Source organism: Tasmannia lanceolata, unplaced genomic scaffold (assembly GCF_043159265.1).
Source record: "Tasmannia lanceolata isolate RefF3 unplaced genomic scaffold, GAP_Taslan_0.1 ptg000018l, whole genome shotgun sequence".
Taxonomy (NCBI): Eukaryota; Viridiplantae; Streptophyta; class Magnoliopsida; order Canellales; family Winteraceae; genus Tasmannia; species Tasmannia lanceolata.
The window spans coordinates 25,550,759-25,574,480 of NW_027518695.1; the positions used below are offsets into that span (position 1 = coordinate 25,550,759).

At 43.5% G+C, this 23,722-nt stretch overlaps 2 protein-coding genes across 11 annotated transcripts in view; one reads left to right on the forward strand and one right to left on the reverse strand.

The window, feature by feature from the left end:
* Window positions 1–464: 464 nt before the first annotated feature.
* LOC143849925 (uncharacterized) lies at window positions 465–20,393 on the forward strand. 10 transcript variants are annotated; one of them, XR_013235906.1, is made up of 12 exons: window positions 473–793; window positions 12,755–12,804; window positions 12,891–13,044; window positions 13,544–13,683; window positions 13,855–14,039; window positions 14,152–14,218; window positions 15,200–15,302; window positions 16,321–16,819; window positions 17,517–19,184; window positions 19,269–19,581; window positions 19,713–19,808; window positions 19,955–20,393. XR_013235906.1 is itself a non-coding variant. In XM_077359228.1 (11 exons), the coding sequence occupies exons 1-6, from the start codon at window positions 772–774 to the stop codon at window positions 13,978–13,980; spliced, it is 405 nt and encodes a 134-aa protein (XP_077215343.1). In that variant the 5' UTR covers window positions 465–771; the 3' UTR covers window positions 13,981–14,034; window positions 14,152–14,218; window positions 15,200–15,302; window positions 16,321–16,819; window positions 19,713–19,808; window positions 19,955–20,393. The 10 variants fall into 10 exon arrangements, 8 of the variants coding, with proteins under 8 accessions (XP_077215343.1, XP_077215342.1, XP_077215341.1 ...); XM_077359228.1 differs by lacking the exons at window positions 17,517–19,184; window positions 19,269–19,581 and having other exon boundaries at window positions 465–793; window positions 12,891–12,910; window positions 12,976–13,044; window positions 13,544–13,661; window positions 13,855–14,034; XM_077359227.1 differs by lacking the exons at window positions 17,517–19,184; window positions 19,269–19,581 and having other exon boundaries at window positions 466–793; window positions 12,891–12,910; window positions 12,976–13,044; window positions 13,544–13,661; window positions 13,855–14,053.
* The window catches only part of LOC143849384 (uncharacterized), a 37,057-nt gene continuing 21,031 nt past the window's right edge, over window positions 7,697–23,722 (reverse strand). The window contains exons 2-3 of the mRNA XM_077358393.1: window positions 8,251–8,693; window positions 7,697–8,161 (exon numbers count right to left, since the gene is read on the reverse strand). Coding sequence (XP_077214508.1) covers window positions 7,697–8,161; window positions 8,251–8,691 — 906 coding nt within the window. The 5' untranslated portion in view covers window positions 8,692–8,693. The remainder of the gene's footprint in view (window positions 8,162–8,250; window positions 8,694–23,722) is intronic.

The window sequence follows — 23,722 nt, forward strand, 5'->3', positions numbered from 1 at the left end:
GAAATCAGGTTGGGTCAGGTTGAACACAGTCGGGTTGGAAATCGGGAACTACTTTTCGTTATTCACTATGTGCGGATCAAATTACGGAAAGTTTGATATTACGAATGCAGGACACCTGTAAAAATATTGACGAATTCTGGGCACCTTAAGAGGAACAACAATTATCGAAACCTCTATAGATTGGAGGGCTAGGATCAGCCTATGGAAATTATTTTACAGGCACAACCTATTTATGTTGTGTTCCATCACATGGACGGTTTAGATCAACATATGATGTGGTCTACAATTCTTTCACAGCCGTGCATCGTACGGGGTATTTTCTAGGATATGTACAGCAGAAGAGCAAATGGCGATTTTTTATAATTTCTTCAAACACGTTAGCGCTATTCCCCATCCATCGATTACGATTCTACACCTCTAAAGTTCTCCACTTCCTTATTTACCCCTGAGCTGCTGGGTCTCTGGATGCCTATTTGGAAGGGTAAAATGGTGCCCAGTTTCTTTTAACTCTGACTCTCTCTTTAGTATCTGTCCTCCGTTCCCTTCTCTCTCTCACGGTCGAAAGTCAGAGATATTTTCTGCCTATTCTCAGCTTTGTGAATAATTATGAGGGTTTTTCTCCGTCAACGCACCGTATTTTAGGGTTTTCCTCCTTCAACACCAGTCGCCAAAGACACAGAAAGAGGTCGATAAATGGTTGATTTCTAGGGTTTTCTCATTCAACACCCGTCCAAGTCTAGAGGCACCAAAGAAACACAGAGAGGTCGATTAATGGTGGATTCTAACAAAATGGGTATTGATAGGGTGTGAAAACACCAGCCTCTCACAGGCTGCCACCTGTCCCAGAGTAGGTGAGACCCAGCCTCTCACAGGCTGCCACCTGTCCCAGAGCAGGTGAGATCCAGCCTCTCACAGGCTGCCACCTGTCCCAAAGTAGGTGAGACTCAGCCTCTCACAGGCTGCCACCTGTCCCAGAGTAGGTGAGACTCAGCCTCTCACAGGCTGCCACCTGTTCAGAGTAGGTGAGATCCAGCCTCTCACAAGCCGCCACCTGTCCTGGACACCTGTCCAGGACACCTCAACAGATCTTCCCTATAAATAGGGGACGAAAGCTCAGACTCATGGGTAATGCTAAAAACCCTCTTCTCCCTAAAAACTCTGACTTCCCTTCACTCTTGCTCATACTGACTTGAGTGTCGAAGGACCTGTCCGGAGTAAAATCCGGTCTGGTCTTCTGACCTCGTTTGCCTTGTGCAGGACTAAGCACTCAGGACTAAGCACTCAGGTCTCATACTCAATCTCCCTCATCAGTCGCTCTCTGTTCTTACGCCACTGCTGTACCTGTTACCGATTTTCGGTCTAACAGATTGGCGCCATCCGTGGGACCAAGAACTAAAAGCTGTTCTTACATCTCACTTACAAAATGGCAGGGCGCAAGAGTGCGCGATTAGCTTCTGCGCAGAACGACCAAGCCGCGCTACCTCGCAGGACCCGGAGCGGTCGAATCGCCTCAATGGTAGTGGCAGCTTCTGCCGACCAAAGCCTTTCTCGCTCGGAGCATCACAATCCCGTGCCCACCTCGGAGCAAGTCCAAGCCCTCTTCCAGCAGATGACGGCCCTTGTTGGTCAGTACCAACAACTACTTCAAGCACCCCCTCTACCTCCTCCAGAGGCCCCGCGATCTGCCCAAGGAATCCACAGGGGAGAGTCATCACGTCATGGGGAGGGCAGAACTCATCACTCCGCTAGACAAGTTTATCGCCCCATAGTGAGGCACGCCCAGACAGAACCTCATCACCGCGAAAGATCGCGGTCTCGCTCCACGCAGAGGCGCCGGCCTCACGAAGATCGTTTGCCACCGGCAAAATCTCGACCTCGTCGTAGGAGTCCGGAAAGTCAGTCCGGTTCTGCGGCAAGCCCATTTGTGGGAAGAATCAGGTCCCCAGACCGCAGAACGGATCCGCTGCTACAGAGAATGGAGGAGATGAACCACCGGATAGAGGAATTGGCGAAGGATCAGAGCCGGCCCGCCTCTAGAGCGTTCTCAAGCAGAACGCCGTTCACTAAGGATGTCCTGAGTGCCCCAGCACCCAGAGGATTTAAGATGCCTGCCGTCCCTCAGTACGACGGCACTACCGATCCCGTGGATCATCTGGAGACATTTAGAACAATGATGCTCCTCCACGGCGCCTCCGACGGCTTCATCTGCAGAGCCTTCCCAACGACGCTCACTGGCGCGGCAAGAGACTGGTACTCCAGGATCAAACCAAACTCCATCAACAATTTCGACGATTTTGGAGAGGACCTCGTCCGCCACTTCATGAGCAGCCGCAGGCCAAAGAAAACAACAGCTTCCCTGATGGCCTTGCGACAGGAAGACAATGAGCCCCTGAAGGTGTTCGTCCGCCGCTTCAACAGGGAGGCACTACAGGTGCCCAATTTAGATCCCTCAGCGGCTATGAACGCACTCCTCACCGGTGCAAGATCTGATGATTTCCGTCGAGCGGTGGCTCGGCAAAATCCGCACTCACTGGCGGATCTCATGGCCGGGGCAGAAGAGTACATAACAGTGGAAGAAACACTGGCAGCTCTTAATTCAAACCGGAGGATAACCTCTGAAGAGAAGAATCTGCCTAAACAGCGTAGGGAGGATAAACCTCCCAGGAAAGAGAAGTCTCCACCCCCTCAGAGAAGAGAAGAGAACTTCACACCTCTCAATACCTCTAGAAAGCACATACTGGCAGCGATTAGTGAGGAGGAGTTTGTGAAGTGGCCGCCTAGAATGATCTCCAAAGGAAACAGAAGAGATCCATCAAAGTACTGTCGGTTCCACAAGGACCACGGCCATGACACAGAGGATTGCTGGCAGCTCAAGGGAGAAATTGAGCAGCTGATCAGCCGGGGTTATTTGAAAAAATACATCCAGAATGACGGCCGCACCCAAGGGCGCAAAGGAAAGAGTCCGCAGGGCCGTAGCCCTCGAAGATCACCGCAGCCGCCTCCTCAGGATAAGACTTCTCAGGTCACCAACGCGCAGCCTGAGGCACCCCGATCTCAACCAAGGGGGGTTATCAATACAATCATGGGCGGACCAGCCGCCGGGGGCACCTCCTCTGCTGCTCGAAAAGCATATGCACGGCAAGTTAACGCCGTTCACTCAACCAGCAAAAAGTCAAGAACGGAGAATGAGATCTCCTTCTCAGACGCAGATCTGGACAGCCTTATTTTGCCCCACGACGATGCATTGGTGTTAACCATGCTCGTTGCCAACTGGGAGGTAAAGAAGATTCTTGTGGACAACGGGAGCTCAGCGGATATTCTATACTACCATGCCTTCGAGAAAATGATGATAGGCGACGACCGTCTAAGGCCGGCGAACTCAGACTTGTTCGGCTTCTCCGGAGAGGTCGTAAAAGTGGTAGGGCAGATCGAGCTCCCTGTTCTTGTCGGAGATTCACCATGTCAAGCGTTCGCCATGGTTAACTTCCTGGTAGTGAAGGCCACCTCGGTCTATAATGCTATCTTGGGACGGCCTGGCCAGAATCTGATCCGAGCAGTCGCCTCAGCCTACCACCAAAAAATGAAATTCATAACCCCTAATGGTGTGGGGGAAGTCCGCGGAGATCAGCCTCAATCAAGGGAGTGCTATGCAATGGCACTGAAAGGAAAAAACGCAGTGGAATCACTGCCAATCGAACTGCTTGATATAAGGGACGAACTCAGGGGTACTCAACCCGCTGAGGACCTACTCTCCATCCCACTGTGCCCGGAGGACGGTGAGAAAGTCGCTCTGATCGGTTCCTCCCTTAGTAGTAGCCTTCAACATCAACTCACCGAGTTTCTCCAGGGCAATGCAGATGTCTTTGCATGGGTTCCTGCCGATATGCCCGGCATCGATCCAGAGATCAGCACTCATAGGCTTGGTGTCGATTCAACCTGCAGACCGGTGAAACAGAAAAGGAGACACTTTGCTTTTGAAAGGCGACAGGCAATAAAAGAAGAAGTGGAGAGGCTTCTGAAGGCTGACTTCATTCGCGAGATTCGATATCCGGACTGGCTAGCAAATGTAGTCCTAGTCAAAAAGACTAATGGAAAGTGGAGAACCTGCGTCGATTTTACTGATCTGAATAAGGCTTGTCCCAAGGACAGTTATCCGCTCCCGAAGATCGATCAGCTCATCGACGCCACAGCGGGTCATGAACTGTTGAGCTTCATGGACGCCTTCTCCGGATATAACCAGATCAGGATGTACGAATCGGATATACCAAAGACCTCATTCGTCACAGATCAAGGGACTTATTGCTACCGAGTCATGCCCTTCGGCCTCAAAAACGCCGGAGCTACTTACCAAAGGCTGGTGAACAGACTTTTTCAGAACCAGATCGGCCGAAATATGGAAGTGTATGTGGATGATATGCTGGTCAAAAGTCGAAGCGCACAGGACCACGTGTCTGATCTCAGAGAAACATTTCAGGTCCTCAAGAAGCACAACATGAAACTCAACCCCACCAAGTGCACCTTTGGTGTCAGTTCAGGGAAGTTCTTGGGATTCATGGTGAGTCAGCGAGGGATAGAAGCAAATCCCGAGAAGATCAGAGCTGTGATAGAGCTTACCGCCCCAAGAACCATCAGAGAAGTTCAGCGGCTCACGGGAATGATAGCGGCGCTGGGTCGCTTCATCTCCAAATCGGCGGAGAGATGCCTGCCTTTTTTCAGTGCGGTTAAGGGCCTCAAAACTGCGCCATGGACGGAAGAATGCCAGATTGCCTTCGACGAGCTGAAAAGGTATCTGTCCTCCCCGCCATTATTAACAAAGCCGGAGCCAGGTGAGGAGTTATTTCTATATCTCTCCGTTAGCTCCACGGCACTGGCAGCTGTCCTCGTCCGCGAGGAGCACCGCCAGCAAAAACCAATCTATTATGTCAGCAAGGTTCTTCACGACGCAGAAACAAGGTACTAGCGGGTCGAGAAATTGGCTTACGCGCTGGTAATGGCTGCAAGAAAATTAAGACCGTACTTTCAAGCTCATACTGTAAAGGTCTTGACTGACCAGCCGCTCCGGCAAGTACTCCATCGACCAGATATCTCCGGACGACTTGTGAAATGGGCCGTAGAGCTGAGCGAGTTCGACATCCAGTACGCTCCAAGGCCAGCCATCAAGGCCCAAGTACTGGCAGATTTCGTAGCAGAGTGCACCATCCCCCAGCAAGTCGCCGACCCTGAAACGGTACAACTCCCAGTTGCAGAGAAAGCGGTTCCTGACGAATGCATAGCAGAAACTCAGACAGAAATCTTGCAACCCCTGGCAGAGCAGGACTCCATGACCAGCACACCAACTTGGGAAGTATATGTCGATGGTTCTTCAAATAAAAACGGCTGTGGAGCAGGCCTCATCCTCACTGGGCCTGAGGAGTTCACTGCGGATTATGCTCTGAGATTCGGATTCCGTGCGTCCAACAATGAGGTAGAATATGAAGCCCTCCTTGCCGGAATGAACCTAGCAATTCATACCGGCGCCCGGAAATTAAAAGCATACTGCGACTCACAGCTGGTAGCAAATCAGATCCAAGGGGTCTACGAAGCTCGAGATGAGCGTATGGTTAAGTATCTTGCTAAGGTTCATCAACTCTCCAGCCGGTTTGCCAGTTTCGAGGTCATCAGAATACCACGGACAGAAAATGCCAAAGCAGATGTACTGTCGAAGCTGGCTGCTTCTGGATACACCACTCTTGGAAGCATACGTATGGAATTTCTACAAAGATCTAGCATCGAAAGAGAAGCCGCAGATATAATGCAGGTGGAGAACGAGCCGTGCTGGATTGATGAGATCGTTCATTACTTACGGGACGCGAAACTTCCCGAAGATAAGAAGGAAGCCCGTAAGGTGATACAGAGAGCCGCCCGATTCTCCCTCAGCGGTGACATTTTGTATAAAAGGTCCTACACTCTCCCGTACCTGAAGTGTCTGGGACCAAGTAACGCCGCGTACGCATTGCAAGAGACTCATGAAGGAATCTGTGGAGAACATCTGGGGGGCAAAGCCCTGGCGATCAAGGTACTCCTCAGAGGATTGTATTGGCCCACCATACGACAAGATGCGCTGAATCTGGTTAAAAAGTGCGAGAGGTGCCAGAAATTCTCCCCCACCATCCACCAGCCTGCTGTGGCGATGGCCCCAATTATCAGTCCACTCCCTTTTGCAGTATGGGGGATGGACATTCTGGGTCCTTTTCCACCGGCTTCCGGAAAGCGCATATTCGTAGTGGTGGCAATCGACTACTTCACCAAGTGGGTGGAGGCAGAACCTCTAGCCCAGATCACTGAGCAGAATATACAGAATTTCTTCTGGAAGGCAGTGGTCTGCAGATTTGGGATTCCCCGTGCCTTAATCACAGATAACGGCAAACAGTTCGACTGCCGAAACTTTCGGAAGTTCTGCTCTGACCTAAAGATTGAACAGAGATTCACTTCGGTAGCTCACCCCCAGACCAATGGGCAAACGGAAGTAACCAATAGGATCTTGCTTCAAGGGATAAAGAAAAGGCTGGATGAAAAGGCTGGCCGATGGGCAGATGAGCTCTACCATGTTCTGTGGGCTTACCGCACCACTCCTCGCACGACGACTGGTGAATCACCATTCAACCTCTCTTTTGGAACTGAAGCCGTGATACCTGTTGATATAGGCACCCCATCTCCCAGAGTCATCAGTTTCCATGAGCAACTGAACAGCGACGGACTCCGCGCCAACCTCGACTTACTAGAAGAAATCCGGGAGGAATCTCGAATCCGGGTCGCCGCTTATAAGCAGAAGGTGTCGAATTATCACGACTCCAAAATCCGCCCCAGAGAATTCAGGACAGGGGATCTGGTCCTAAGAAAGGCAGCCGTCTCCCAGCCGACGAAAGTAGGGAAACTTTCCCCAACTTGGGAGGGACCCTATCGAGTGAAGGAAGTTATCCGGCCAGGAAGCTACAGGCTAGAGACACTGGAGGAGCACCTATTACCTCATGCATGGAACTCCAAAAACCTCAGGAAATATTATCAGTAGTCGAATTATCCGGCGTGAAAAGGTGATCTTGTAAAGTTGTATATTTGTATATTTGTTGTTATGAATAAATAATCTTCTTGCAAATTCAGTGTCATTTTTATATCTGGAAACCCAGTTCACAAAACTTGGGTACTCACTGGAAACCCAGTTCTTAAACTTGGGTACGCACTGGAAACCCAGTTCTTAAACTTGGGTACGCACTGGAAACCCAGTTCACAAAACTTGGGTACTCACTGGAAACCCAGTTCTTAAACTTGGGTACGCACTGGAAACCCAGTTCTTAAACTTGGGTACGCACTGGAAACCCAGTTCACAAAACTTGGGTACTCATTGGAAACCCAGTTCTTAAACTTGGGTACGCATTGGAAACCCAGTTCACAAAACTTGGGTACTCGATGGAAACCCAGTTCACAAAACTTGGGTACGCATTCGACCATCAACGGCCTCACTCACAGGTTATCAAAATAAAAAGACAAAGTCAAGCAAATCACTCAGCTGAGAAGTATCAGAGACAGACAAATTTCATTGATCAGAATATGTGGGGCCTCGAGGGCCATTACAAAATTCACTTTAAACATGCTGGTAAAAGCTGTAGGGTCTCAAGGACCATTACAAAAAGAGGCCAAAACAAAACAAAAAAAATAAAATCTAAGCATCTGGAAGAGAGGTGTTGTCAGCAGGAGTATCAGCAGGAGTATCTGGCTCCTCATCAGTAATCTTCGGCCTGGCAGGGAGAGTCATGTTCTGCATCAACAGATTTGGATTGCAGGCCTGGAGCTCCTGGAGGCAGTCGTAGTATCCAAGACTGTAAGCCTCGCTCGACAGGCTGAAAAGTTCAGCCTCCTTTGCCTCTGTGGCCTCTTTTACTGCCTTCTCCTGTCTGTCAGTGGCCCTTCCTCTTTGAGCCTCCATGGCTTCAGCAGCCTTGGCCAGTTTCCTCTTCTCTGCGGCCAGATCTTCTTTTAACAACTTCCTCTCCTCCTCTATTCGCCCGATGCTCGTTTGAAGCTCCTGCACCTCAACGGCCAACTTTCCGTTCACCTCTTCAGATGAAGTAATGGCTTGGGAGAAGCTCTTACTCTTCTCCTTGAGGTCATTATAGTATAGCAAGATCTGAAGAAAGAACAGAAAGAAACAGGCATCAGTATGGTGAAAGGAAGAAATGGGCAGAAAGTTAGCAAATCGAAGCACTACTTCCTTACCTGGTAAGCGGAGGACAACACAGCCTCCTCTCCTGTAGCTGGCGGCTCGTAAAGGACCTGTTGCTTGTCCTTCTGCAGCAAACACTTGCTCATAAGCTCTGCTGCTACCCGGCTCTCGCCTAAGGCAGTGTCATCCTTCAGAACGGCCCAATTGGGTCGAAAGACTTGCTCACTAATCCCCGCAGGAGGGCGAGCCCCAGAACCGGCTCCGGTAGAAGCACCACCGGACTTAGAAGAGCCACCGCCCTGAGCAAAGGGGCCTATTAGCTTCACCTTAGTCTTGGGCTTCTGGGATGGGGGAGGAATGCCCTGTGACGGGGCCGGACTCCCCAGCACAGTCGCTTTTCTCTTCTGGCGCTCCTGCTGCGCCTGTTGAGCACCTTCTTGTGCCCGCGGCTGAGCTCCCTGCCTGATTTTCTCGACGGTTGATTGTTTCTTCATCTCTGCATGACAAATGAGCAGCCAACGGTCAGAAGCAAGTATATAAAAAATAAACAGATTGCATAGACAAGTCTAGCTACATACGTCCTGGAGTCGCGGCACTCACGCCCAGCCCGACCAGAATCGCCTCTTCAGAAAACTCCTTACAGCGGATGAGGCCCGATTGCTCGATCTCCTTCCGCATCAAGGCGAATGTTATCCTGTCCTCACCTTCGAGGAGCGGCTTTCGACTCAGTTTTGAGGTATCTGGAGTGTCCCAGACTAGAGGGACGGACCAGGGCTCACTGGCCTCCTGATCCACAACATAGAAGAATCTATTCTTCCACGAGTGAATCGACGAAGGAATGCCAGTGATTATCTTCCGTTCAGGGCGCTGGCTAATGTAGATCCAGCCCCCTTCTTTATGCTTCTTCAGGTGTGCACAAGCACGGAACAGTGACAAAGTCACACTCCTCTCTAACCGACCGTGGACGAGGTATAAAAACCCAACTAATAATCTCCATGAGTTCGGAGCTACCTGGGCCGGGGCTAGTCCGTAGTAACGTAGCACCGCTGAGAAAAAGGGGTGCAACGGAAATCGGAGTCCTGCCCTCAGTGACTCCTCATAAATACAGAGATCCTGGCTCTCGTTGCAGGCTCTGTCTCCCTCTATAGCTGCCCTCAGTTCAAATCTCGGGGGCACGCAGTATTTATCCCTGATATCTCCCAGCATAGACCTGGTGAGGTAGTTCTCCTCGACTAGAGCTCGCAAGTTGTATTTTGGATCGGCATCCATCCGCGCTCTAGCGATCACCTCCACCGCCCGGCCAGGACGGAATGTTGTGGACGCTTCATTAACGTCGCTCTCAACACTCCCTCCTGCTTGCGGGAGACTGCCAGTCAAGGGAGGAGTGGCATTCAGGTCTAAGATCACTTCATCCCTATCCCCTCCATCGTCACTATCTACAAGGTCTATCCTATCAGACGGACTAGCCAAAAAAGGCTCCTGAGGCATCCTAAAATCCGAAATACTGCTAGTGGAGGACCCCGTACCGGACTCGGAAGTGGAAGTACTACCAGACATAGTAAAAGGAAGGGCTGAGAGGAATACCGGTGAGTGGAGCCCTTAACTGATCTTGGGACGCGACTGCGAGCTACGAACTGCGAACTGCGAACTGCGAACTGCGATCTGCAATCTACGAACTGCGAGCTGCGAACTGAGAAGTTGAAACTCCCAGAGCAAGAAGAGGAAAAAGATGAAGGGTAAAAAGTAAAAAGTGAAGGGGGGTAAACCTCCTTATATAGTTTTTTCAGAGGCGGTGGGGTAATAAATGCCATGCACGCATCTCGAGGCCATCCGGGTTGCGCCACGTGTCCCCTATTTATGACGGACACATTCTCCCACCATCAATACGATCAAGCACGCGCGTAAACATTCACGTCCCAAAGATGGATCTCCGCACTCCGCACTCCGCACTCCGCACTCCGCACTCCGCACTCCGAACTCCGCATTCAGTCCGGAAAAAACCGTACTGGATATAACGCGTTCTCACAAGACGACAAAAATCAGTCCGGTCCGCACCGAACTGGCCGCTAGAAGACAAAATTCAGTCCGGAAAAAACCGTACTGGATATAACGCGTTCTCACAAGACGACAAAAATCAGTCCGGTCCGCACCGAACTGGCCGCTAGAAGACAAAATTCAGTCCGGAAAAAACCGTACTGGATATAACGCGTTCTCACAAGACGACAAAAATCAGTCCGGTCCGCACCGAACTGGCCGCTAGAAGACAAAATTCAGTCCGGAAAAAACCGTACTGGATATAACGCGTTCTCACAAGACGACAAAAATCAGTCCGGTCCGCACCGAACTGGCCGCTAGAAGACAAAATTCAGTCCGGGAAAAACCGTACTGGATATAACGCGTCCTCACAAGACGACAAAAACCAGTCCGGTTGAAGCCGTACTCCGGACTGCGAACTCCCAACTCCGGACTCCGGACTGCGAACTCCGGACTGGATATTTGACTCTGTGTTGCGCCAGGAGCCAGTCCGGTTGAAGCCGTACTCCGGACTGCGAACTCCCAACTCCGGACTCCGGACTGCGAACTCCGGACTGGGTATTTGACTCTGTGTTGCGCCAGGAGCCAGTCCGGTTGAAGCCGTACTCCGGACTGCGAACTCCCAACTCCGGACTCCGGACTGCGAACTCCGGACTGGGTATTTGACTCTGTGTTGCGCCAGGAGCCAGTCCGGTTGAAGCCGTACTCCGGACTGCGAACTCCCAACTCCGGACTCCGGACTGCGAACTCCGGACTGGGTATTTGACTCTGTGTTGCGCCAGGAGCCAGTCCGGTTGAAGCCGTACTCCGGACTGCGAACTGCGAACTCCGAACTCCTAAATCCGGACTGCGAACTCCGGACTCCGTGCTAAATTCTTCGATTCACCCCCGAACAACGTCTCCCCATCCAGAAAAACGAGTGATCACACTTTCCCAAGTCCTTCAATGACTTGGAAAACTGGGGGGCAACTGATAGGGTGTGAAAACACCAGCCTCTCACAGGCTGCCACCTGTCCCAGAGTAGGTGAGACCCAGCCTCTCACAGGCTGCCACCTGTCCCAGAGCAGGTGAGATCCAGCCTCTCACAGGCTGCCACCTGTCCCAAAGTAGGTGAGACTCAGCCTCTCACAGGCTGCCACCTGTCCCAGAGTAGGTGAGACTCAGCCTCTCACAGGCTGCCACCTGTTCAGAGTAGGTGAGATCCAGCCTCTCACAAGCCGCCACCTGTCCTGGACACCTGTCCAGGACACCTCAACAGATCTTCCCTATAAATAGGGGACGAAAGCTCAGACTCATGGGTAATGCTAAAAACCCTCTTCTCCCTAAAAACTCTGACTTCCCTTCACTCTTGCTCATACTGACTTGAGTGTCGAAGGACCTGTCCGGAGTAAAATCCGGTCTGGTCTTCTGACCTCGTTTGCCTTGTGCAGGACTAAGCACTCAGGACTAAGCACTCAGGTCTCATACTCAATCTCCCTCATCAGTCGCTCTCTGTTCTTACGCCACTGCTGTACCTGTTACCGATTTTCGGTCTAACAGGTATGTATTTTGGATTTTAATTCAGTTTCATAATTTTTATGCTACCATTTTGATTATTAAAATTTTTTGTTCATACACTTTGATCATTTTTTCATGTATCTGAATTGAAACTTCTCTGGTCTGTAGAAATATCAAGTTGCCAAGTGCACCCCTGATTCTACTCAAGCTAAATTCACTTCAGCCTTACTGTTAATATTATTTACTATCTATATCCATGCATTTTTGTTTGTTTTAAAAGTAAACAATTTTTATGCATCAGTTTATTCTTTTCCTCTGCTTTTATTTTATTTTCATTTTCTTTTCCTTTTCTATTCTACTAGGTTTTGATGGGTTCATTATGTAGTGATAAATGGGTGGTGAATGAGAGAGCCTGGTGATGTTAACAACTCAAACCTCTGATCTACAAGACTAAGAAAAACAACCCACTTTTCCTTTTCTTGTGCTGGGTTTTCATCTTTGAAATAGGTTATTGAACTTTTGTTCTTCTTGGGGATTTACGGAAACGAACTCAGTCACAAAATGTCTTGAAACGATTATTTGTCGTGGAAAGTTTCTGGTGGGAAAATTTTATTTTTCTATATATATTTTTTCAATTTGGTGATGTATATTTAAAAAAATGCTTTAATTTAATATTTTTCTATCCTATTGAGTTCCTATTTGGTTATTATTTTGTTATTTTCTTAATTCTTTTGAGTTTTGACCAATTTCGACTGTCGTTGTTTTACATTGGTGTTTTCGGGATACTGTCATCTGTTTGATGAAATGCCACAGAGAAGGTTTAAATTTCTAGAATTTTTTGGGATGTATCTTTTTGCATTAGGGATTGCACTAAAAAGTTAATAATTGTAGTTTGAGTCTATATTTTTAGTTTATGTTGAATACTTACTCCACTGCCAATTAGTATTAGTGTTACTCATTGCTTTTGCCATTTACCTATTCATTTCCATATGAAGTGAGCTAATGTGATATTTTTACTTTATGTAGGCAATTCGAACCCTTCCTCAAAGCCTTCCTCAAATGCTACATCTCTCAGAGTATGTTCTTAAATGTTCAAGCTTTTTTTCCTTAACTAATAATTCCTTTTCAGCCTTGCAAACACATATTTTGTTTGGAATTCTAGATGCAAATACAGAGGCAATGGTAATCGCTTTCTCCACAATTCGGTTCTTTCGATACAGACTCCAGTGAGTGACAGACGACCGTAGGTATCTTGCAGAACAAGAAGGCGGCACCGACGGGGATTCCCTCTTAATTAGTGGATTATGCCAATCAAGGTTTGGATTTTCAATTTTTTTCATTATTTTGCGATTTTGCTTATTTTTATCCATGTTTATGGCAAGTGAGAAACCTCTTCAATTATGGGACCTTTGTAACTATCATCTCTATGTTTTACTATTGAATTTGAAGTTCGTACAAGTTTTTTGTCTTGCTTCTGATAAGAAAATCATAATAGTTTTCCTCTATCTGTGTGTGTATATATATGAAAAGATTAGATGTTCTGTCATATTAAACTACTTATGATATTTGAAATGGTACAGCCTTGAGCACAAAAATTACATGGGTTTAAGAAGACCACAGGCCAGTAAAGTTTAGGACTAGCTGAAAATATGTTCATTGTATTTTGTACAGTTTAATAGCTTTGTACAGGTTACAACAATTGCATGTTCATTATATTTTGAAAGTTAACAACAAATGATTGCATGTAGCAATCAAGCCTCTTATTTATTTCCTTATGTTTATATTACATGTTTCATCGTGTTGTGTCTCTATCAGGTCTCGATTTTCTTTTGCAATAGTAATGGGATCATGTAGTTTGGATAAGCAGCAGAGGAAAACCAGAGGAGAACCAGCAGCCAAAGCTTTTCATAAGATTTTCTCTTACTTCCTACAAGTAGTCTTCGAAATTTCACCAGGTACGGTTTGCTAAGTGTTTTTTTCGATGTTTTTCTGTTACCCTGTTTGTTCATCCTTCCTGGATTATCTATCTTTTATTGGGTTTCTTTCATTATTTTTGGAGGTGAAGTTCGTGCAACTGGGTTTTTCTTTTATTGGTGTTTTTCTAATTTTTTTCTATTCTTCTTTAGCAATCCTCCTTCTGTCTCGCCGACAATCCGGCTCCGAAAATATTGATTCCGAATCTCAGCTTTGATCATAAAGAAGCATGGAGATTGTTTCTGGACAGATTCCTTTTTTGGAGCTGCAAATGTTAGTCTTCAGGCATCTTCTTTCTTTCAGATGAGCATGGGTTCAAAATCGCAGATGACGTAAGGTGATTTCTTCTAGGTACAGATTTTTCGGAAAAAAAGTCCCATTTAAAAAAAAACTGGGTTTTTTTTCACTTCGGTTCAGAGACTACACTAAAATTATCTTTCTTTTATTAGGTTTTAGTAGATGAACTTCATAAAGCAGGGATCGAAGCCATATGCATTTGGCGCTTATGGGAATGGTGTAAGTGAGGATTTATTTTTGGAATTGTGCGGGTATCTTTTGGGTCTAAATGGCTGGATTTTTTGTTTTTACATTGGAGCCAGGATAGTTGTTTGCTATATCTTAGAGACTGTAGTTATATGGGACATGGTTATTTTCTGATATTTATTGAATTGTTATTTTTTTAATTCTAATTTGGAGCTCAAGATAGTTGTTTGGAATGAACTGAAAGTAAGATGCGAGGTTGGATTACTTTCTTGGATGCATGCAGCGAACTATTCCAACTATTAAAAAACGTAACTTATTCTATATTTTCATATCTATGTGACATAGGTTGTCAAGATGAATCTTAGTGCCTTATTTTGGCATGGAAAAAAAAACAAATTAAACTCCAATATTTAATATTCTTACATCCAGATTTTTCGATATAATTTTGCATAGTTCATGCATGGATCTGTCTTGCATATTTTAGCATTGAAAGTTACAGCTTTTATAATGGCTTTTCATTGATCAACCGTCCACTATCTACACCTATATTAGGTTTGAAATCTTATGCTTGGAAAAAAATACCGATATAACAGCATATATTAATCATATCTGTTATGTACATCTCTTCTTCTACTTAATTCCAATTCTTTGTAGATTACTTTTTCTTACTATCCATTTGAAATGGGATTTGCTGGGGAACATCACAAAAGGAACAGATGTTGAAAGGGAGAGCAGCCACATACGCACAATTTTTGAATAATTGAAACTATGTGGCTGCTTTCTCATACGACAGCAGGTCCTCGAAAGGTCCTCGAAATGCCTTCATTTAATTATCCTTCTCAATCCCAACTTTGAATCATTTTGAATCATTGACTTTTTCTTTGTTGTGTTTGTTATTTTGCTACCTGTTCTGTTATTCTATAAATGATTGGAAAATGTATGAAAATGACAGATAAACCCAACTTTACTGACTTGAACCTTTCTAAAATGCATTTTTTTTTTCCATTTAACTAGAGCTGGAGCTGCCATAAGAAAAGCTGCTCCGAATGGGAACGATGTATGAAACCCTGGATACGTTCCACAAGCCCACATTTACAGGAACTCATGCATTGTATCGGTACTGTTTCCAAACTTCTATTCTTTACCTTCTTTTTCTGTTGTGGATTCTTCTTTCTTCTTATGTGCTCCATGGGCTTCTACACATGTATGAGGCTGAAACAGATAATGGATTGCATAGGTACCTTTTTTGGATTTCTATCTATAGTTCTTGGTGAAGTTTTAATGCATTTTGTCCTATTTTTGTTAATGTGTGGGTGTTAATGTATGGTTTCTTCTATATGTAAACCCTGTAAATCAGTGTCAGATGTTAATATGATGATACAAGAAATCCTTGGTATTTTTGGTTTTCTTTGCGTCTTTTTTTTCTTGTAACTGTACTTAAGATGGTGTTGTTTGCAAGTGTAGATGTTTTCCTTCAAATGAGTTATCCTACACTTTAATTCGTTCCCACTAGATCTATAGTCTAATTTGGTGCTTTTTCCATTTATGTTATACCCATGATTTCAGGCTTCAAACATGCAAAAAAAAAAAAAAAATTTGAAAAAATACTGCACTATTTTCTCTTTTATTTCGTTGACCAGCATATCTCATTTTATATTCAATTAACAGTCCATTCCTCTATTGGTTTATGTTTGAACGTAGCTGCTGGATTCTTTTAAAATATTCGTGTGAATTGTTTACCTGATTTATGCAAAACATATGCTTCAAATGTCAGTTTGGGGATTACTTTAGTGCATTTTAATCTTATTAAACGTCAATGGTTCCAACAAGTTGCTTTAGACTCCAGCATTTTTTTCCATTTTTCAGGCACATGCTGCATTTTCAACTTCCATCTTTTTTCAAATGCATCTTTTTTTTAATAGCTTTCATGCGCACTGGTCGTGCTGTTTATTCTATTCTGTAGTACCTCAGAATTCTCTTCTGTAGTTTTTATTTTCACAAATTGCTATATATATAATTTTTTATTTATCAAGGTGAAGACTATTAATTTCGGTTACTCTGCCTCTGATTTTAGCATCTTTCTATGTTGGAAAATTTGCGAAGAGCAAGGCTAAAGATATCTCTTGCCATTGCAGGTATCCTAGCAGAATGGTAGAGCCTCTTTAAAGGTCTTTGCTGATGGGAAATGCTTGAGAAGTGGGGCCATATTAATGCTGCTGCAACTAAGCCGTCTTCATGCTCAGCACCAAGTAGACCTGGCAAAACCGATCCGTGCCCACGGGTCGGGTCGGGGTTTTAGTGACCCGCCAAAATTGACCTGCGGGCCACTGAACCCGCAAAAACATGGGTTGGGTCGGGTCAACCGCGGGTACCCGCGGGTTTTATGCCTTTTTTTGGTTTTTATTATTTCTTTAAAAAACCTAAAAAAGACCCAAACTTTTTTGTCTTTATGCCTTTTAGTTTTATGCCCTAACTTAGCCACTTAGGGTTTCTTTCTTCCTTCATTATTTTTCTCAAACTCAAAGACAGAGAAGGGGATGCCACTGTCACCACCTCATTCCCCAGTCCTCACTCACTCCCTCACGAGTTACGGCCGAGTCATCGCCCTCTCTCAGCCTCTCTGCCGAAGCATAGGTACTCTCTCTCTCTCTCTCTCTCTCTCTCTCTCTCTCTCTCTCTCTGCCTTCTATAATATTGGATATTTCTGCTTCTCTTTTTTTTTTTAAAATGAAAATCCCCTCAATAGAGATTCGATTTATAAATGTGTGCTTCAAACCCTAATAGGGTTTGTTCTATTTGCAGATCTCAAATTGCTAGAGTCTAGAGATAATCTCTAAGAAACTACAAAAATAAAAAAAAGCACTCTTATTCTCAATTTGTGCAAGCTTCTCTTTCATTCATTAAATATTCAAAACCTAGGGTTTTTTTCTTGTGCAAAGATTTGGGTTTCTCCTTTTCTTGCAGAAACTCTTGGGTTTTTCTTTTGCGCAGTAATATTTTCCTCCCCCCTAGTGGATACACCCCCCCCCCCCACAGAAATCGTTAACTTTAAGCCTGTAGGAGTTAACGGTGGCTCCTCCACCCTTTTGTATATCCAAACAATTTCTGTTAAAGGGGGGGGGGGGGGGAATATCACTGCCCGTTTTTTTGGTATGTGTGTGTGCAGATTAGAGTTTTTTTTGGTGTATGTGTGCAGCCTAGGGTTTTCTCTTTTCTGTAAGTAATTCAATTTCTTTCAAGATAAAACCTACTTCGAATTCTTTCCTTATAGATTTATGCCGTTTGCTTTCATGAATTTTAACTGTTTTCAAATTTCAACTGTTTTCATCAGATCTCTTATTGGAGGAATTCTCGATAGCTGGGAAGAAAATTTTATCATTGATTTTCCTCATGGTATCAATGAGGAAAATCATTGATACCATGAGGAGTCTTATGGAGTCTACGAATAACAATATTCCTACGACTTCTGAAGATCCAAGTATTGCTACTATCGGTAACACTTTTAAACGCAAATCTCGTATTTGGGATGAGTTTGTAACCTATAAGGATGAGAATGGAAAAGATAGAGCAAAGTGCAAGAAATGCCCAAAAAGTTTTGCCATAGGTAGTAATACTCATGGGACTTCAAATTTGAAAAACCATGTTGAAACTGTTGGAAAATGTATTGGACGTTCCCATAAGGATGTAAATTAAATGCATATTGGTTATGATGCATCCTTGCGTGGCAAGAGAATAAGTCAAGAGACTTATCGTGAGAAAGTGGCAATATCCATTATGAAACATAATTATCCATTTTTCATGGTAGAACATGAAGGCACTAGGGATCTTCACATCTATCTGAATCAAGATGTAAAACCCTATTGTAGGAATACCGCTAAATCCGACTATTTGAAAATATACAAGAGAGAGAAAGAGAAGCTTATGGTTGCTTTGGGGAAAGTTTCAAGTAGGATATGTCTCACTTCGGATGTATGGTCATCAATCACAACTGAGGGGTATATTTGTCTTACGGCATATTACGTGGATGACAATTGGAGGTTGCATAGTAAAATTATTAAATTTTATCTCTTTCCTCCCCCACACAATGGTGTTCTTATGGCAGATAAGGTTTTTCAATTTCTTAAGGATTGGGGAATTGAGGAGAAATTTTTTTCTCTTACTTTAGACAACGCATCTAGCAATGATAGCATGCAAGAAATTAAAAAAAACCAACTTATTGTGCAAGATGCCTTGTTATGTAAGGGTGATTTTTTTCATGTTCGATGTTCTGCCCATATCTTGAACATAATTGTTCAAGATGGTTTGAAGATTGCTAATGTAGGTATAAAAAAGATTAGAGAAAGTGTGAAATATGTTAAAGGATCTGAGAATAGAATAATAAAGTTTGCTGAGTGTTGTGAACAAGTTGAAGTGAGACACTCCATGGGTTTGCGGATGGATGTACCAACTAGAGGAAAGCCACATTTTTAATGCTTGAAAGTGCCATCAAGTATCATCTTGCATTTCAACATTATGCTATGATAGAATCAGGGTGCAACTATTGTCCATCAATTGATGAATGGAAAAGGGGGGAGGAAATCTGCAAAATGCTGAAGCCGTTTTATGACATTCAATGCTTTTATCGGGTTTCGATTACCCAACGACAAATTTATATTTCCAATGTGTGGAAAATTCAAATCCAATTACTTGAAGAGAAGGAAAGCGAAGATGTTGTAATTAGTAGCATGACAGATGAAATGATCCCAAAGTTTGAAAAATATTGGGAGTCTTACAGTGTTCTGCTGGCTATGACTGCTTTTTTCGACCCTCGGTACAAGATGAATGTTGTGGAATTTTGCTATAAGAAGATTAATGACAACACATACAAGGAAAATGTGGCATGTGTCCGAGCGGCTTTGAATTTACTCTTGAAGAATATGTTTCCTAATTTTCTGTGGACACTTCGAATCATGCTTCAGCTATGATTAGTGACGACAGTTGCATAGATGATGACTTCAGTGTAAGTTACACTTCTTTTAATATTCTTATTGTATTTAATTTTTTAAGAAGTATATTTAATATAGTTGATGTTTAAATGATTTAGGAATTCGATTACTATGAGAGTGAACTTTGTACCTCCAAGAAATCCGAATTAGACATCTACTTGGAGGAGACAAAGTTTGATCATAAACAACAGTTGAATGTTTTAGAGTATTGGAAAGACAACGCCGGTAGATATCCTATTCTCTCTAAGATGGCACGTGATCTCATGAGTGTGCCAATAACTACCGTTGCTTCGGAATAGGCCTTTAGCATTGGAGCTAAAGTTCTCACCAAATATAGAAGCTCGCTAAGACCGGAAAATGCTGAAGCCGTAATTTGCACTCGCAATTGGTTATTTTGTTATCAAGATTAATGTAAGTTTTAATATTTAGTTTACCTACCATAGTCCATAGAACTACTAATATTTTTTAAAACATTTACGACTACTAATAATTACTAGATGAAGATCCTATGATATTTAATTACTTACATTTGCTAAATGTAGGTGAAGATCCTACGGATGAACAACTCGTAGTACCATTATCCAAGGTTTCTCCTTTGGAATCAAGAGGATCAACTAACACTAATGTCATTTGATTTGGTATAGTTTCTATTCATTGATTTGGTATAGGTTTTATTCATTGTTTCTATTCATTGATTTGTTATAGTTTCTATTCAATATTTTCCAATAGTTGACTTTTCATTGGTTTATATTCATTGATTTGATATAGTTTTTATTCATTGCAGGAGCCTTCTTCACCGGAGTTGGGAGACAACTGTCACAACTCTAAAGCATAGTCTCGCAAGCAAATGCAAGACCTTTTTGTTATTAATATTTCTTGGACTATTCTATGATGTTTTAGATTTAATGGGGATTATGTTTCTATGATGTTTCTTTTGGGAAAAGTTTCTATGATGTTTTACTTATGGATTTAATGGCAATTATGTTTCTATGATGTTTGGATGGTTAAGTATAAAAAGATTAGTTCCCAAGGCATTTTTCTGATTTATGTTGTAACATGAGATTCTTTGGTTCATTTTTTGACATTGGATTTTTCTTGTATTCCTTTGAGGGGAAATACTGTACATCTCCATGTGATTGTTAAGAGCTTTGCATAAACTCTATGGGCATGATGTGTGGATCATTTGTGCAGGTTGATATCAATGTATCTCCAGGATCCCATTAGAGCATGCTCCCCATACTTTTGAATTTTTATTTTTAGGTATATAAGTTTGGGAAATGATAGACTAAATACTGTATATATGTTTTACTAGAGCACTCTATGGGCATGATGTGTGGATGAGGATCATTTGTGCAGGTTGATATCAATGTATCTCCAGGATCCCATGCAAATGAAGAATCAGGTGCAATATAAATAGGTTGAGGCTGGCACCATTACTATAAATCCAATCTTAACATTAGAGGCTGATAAGTTGGTTGAGCTCAAGTTTTTCTAAATTGAGTGGATATTTATTAATATCAACTTGTGGCAGTTCTTGGTTTACTGCCTCTTGAGTTTATAGTTAATCAATTGATATGATATATTGATATGAAGTTAATGGTTTAGGATGAAAATGTCTGAAAGATCCAACAGGCAGACTGAGTTTAGTCATGCAATCAAGGGATTAACCAAGGGATTAACCTTCTAATGCAAAGGATAGTGATTTTGTCATGCTAATCTATTTTTTAAGGGTTTGATGCCTGATGAATAATAGATTCAATGCAGTTATTTCCCTCATGCTGCTCATTTACTGAAACTCTAGGTTTATGAAGATATCAAGTCATATTTAGTTCCTGAATGTTTTCAGAGCTCCACGGCGAGTTGCAGATTAGCGATGGAGGTGGTTTTAGATGCGTGTGATTAAGAAAAAGAGGAAATCATTAGGGCTTTTCTCCGCCCAATATAATTATAAATAGGTTATGGCTGGCACCATAGAATATAAATAGGTTGTGGCTGGCACCATAGGTTGATCCCAACCCTCCGATCTGAATGTTAGAGGGTTGATCACTTGATCCTAACCCTCTATAGATCGGAGGGTTAGGATCAACCTATTGAAATGATTTTTGGGGCACAACCTATTTAGGTTGTGGGCCATCTAATGGACGGTTTGGATCATACCACGGTGCCGGCCATACGCTACTCTTAAGTTTTAACATTTCCCTAAATTAAAAAAATGGTTTGAATTAAAAAATGGTTCCAATTTCCGGGTGAGCTGCAGGTTGACCCTGTCCACCCGCAGGCCGCGCAGGTCATGTAAATTCTGACCCTAAAAAATGCGGGTCATTTCCTGACCCGACCCGCACCCGCATCACCCGCTGGTTGACCCGGCCCGGCCCACCTGTTTGCCAGGTCTAGCTCCAAGTATTCACAGAAATTTTAGATGCTTATAACTTCAGAGTATTAAAGACGAAAAATATTAAAGACTCTTCAGCTAATTGATTTCTTGAAATATCGTAATAATGTTCATATTCATTTCTTATGAGCCTCTTCTCTGTTTTGTTGTCCTCTTCTTTTTGTTGGATTTTGGATTCTTCATTTGGTCTCAACGTTAAACACGCTAAAGGCATGCAGCATTGCTCTTTGGATATGGGTTATCCGTGAATTATATTTCCATCCACTATCAACACCTGTATTAGGTTTGAAATCTTATGGTTGGAAAAAAAACTGATATAACAGCATATATTAGTCATATCTGTTATGTACTCTTCTTCTACTTAATTCCAATTCTTTGTAGATTACTTTTTTTACCATCCATTTGAAATGGGATTTGCTAGGGAACATCAAAAAAGGAATGGGTGTTGCACGAGAAAGCAACCACATAGGCACACTTTTTTGATTTGATTAAGACTGTGGCAGCTCTCTCATAAGACAACAGCTCCGTGAAATGCTTTCATTTAATTATCCTTATCTGCCCGTGCATCGCACGGGTTTTTTTACTAGTGCATATATATATATATATATATATATATATATATATTGAGAGAGAGAGAAAGAGAGAGAAGTGTGCAGCTGCACAGATATGCTATATGTGCATGGGTACATTAAACACTTGTGACCCCACATTTTTAGGGTGATCCAAAGCATTCATTTGGAAGGCCCTTCCATGGATAGGGTGTGTACCAAAAATCAGCCTTATAGGATCATCCTAACCTTGTTATTTGTGGAGGGAAAAAATGGGCAGAAACAGTGTCTGTCAATTTTCCCCTCCATCTTTGATTGTGTTAGGATGATCCTATAGGGCTGATTTTTGGTACACACCATATCCATGGAAGGGCCTTCCAAATGAATGCTTTGGATCACTCAAAAAATGTGGAGCCACATGTGTTTTATATACCCATGCACATATAGCTTATCTATGCAGCTGCACATACTTTATTTTCTCATATATAAAGCCATTTCACGGATGACTTTTGCATAAGAGAACATGCTCACTTTTCAGCAGAGAGAGAGAGAGAGAGAGAGGTTCCTGCGCTCGAGCTCAGATAGCTTATCTACGCTCGAGAGCAGGAAACAAGGGTGGGCCTACATTTTTGGGGTGATCCTAAGCATTCATCTGTAAGGTCCCATCATGAATGGGGTGTGTACAAAAACTCAGCTCCATTGGATCATCTTAGCATGTCCATTTGTGGGTGAGAAAATGGACAGATACTGTTTGTCACAAATCTGCCCATTTTTTCGCTTCACATATGGAAGGGTTAGGTTGATCCAATGGAGTATTTTTTTGGTACACACCCCACCCCATCCATGATGGGGCCTTTCAGATGAATGCTTAGGATCCCCCAAAAAAAGTGGGCCCACCATGTTTCCTGCACTCGAGCACAGATAAGCTTATTTGTGCTCAGCACAGGAACTATTTCCTCTCTCTCTCTCTCTCTCTCTCTCTCTCTATATATATATATATATATATATATATATATATATATATAAAGCCATTTCGCGGTTGACTTTTGCATGAGAGAACAGCCACACAGGCTCACTTTTCAGCAGATTTTGTCTTATTCACTTAATTCATCAGAGGCGGGTGTTCTTTCATGCAAAAGTCAGTAAAAGTCAGCCGCAAAATGACTTTCCGCAAAATTACCGAGCAAATCCTGCACACTTCCAGTGGAACAAAGTGATGATATGATGTACCTTTTTCTAAATTTACCTGTGTTGCTTTTGGATTTGATAGATTTGATTCATTGGTCTTTTTTTTTTTTTTTGAATTATGGAAACGATCCTTCTCTTAGAATAGCCATTCTGGCAGTTATTCCTGTATTTAACAGTTAGCCTACTAATTCCTCACTCATTTTGTCTTTGGTTGTCTTGGTGCTGGAGCACCCTGGCCTGAGCAAGGGTTAGAAGAGGAAATGCAGGTTGATGGACTGCAAGGAGTCAACGGATGCATGTATGTACGCAGTACGTTGCTCAAAATGAGCGGCTACCTCTGCCGGTGGTTGTCCAAGTCCTCTTCTTTGAGCAAGTGAGAGCTACCACTGTGAACACCTGAAATTTTTGGGTGCCCAAAATACCC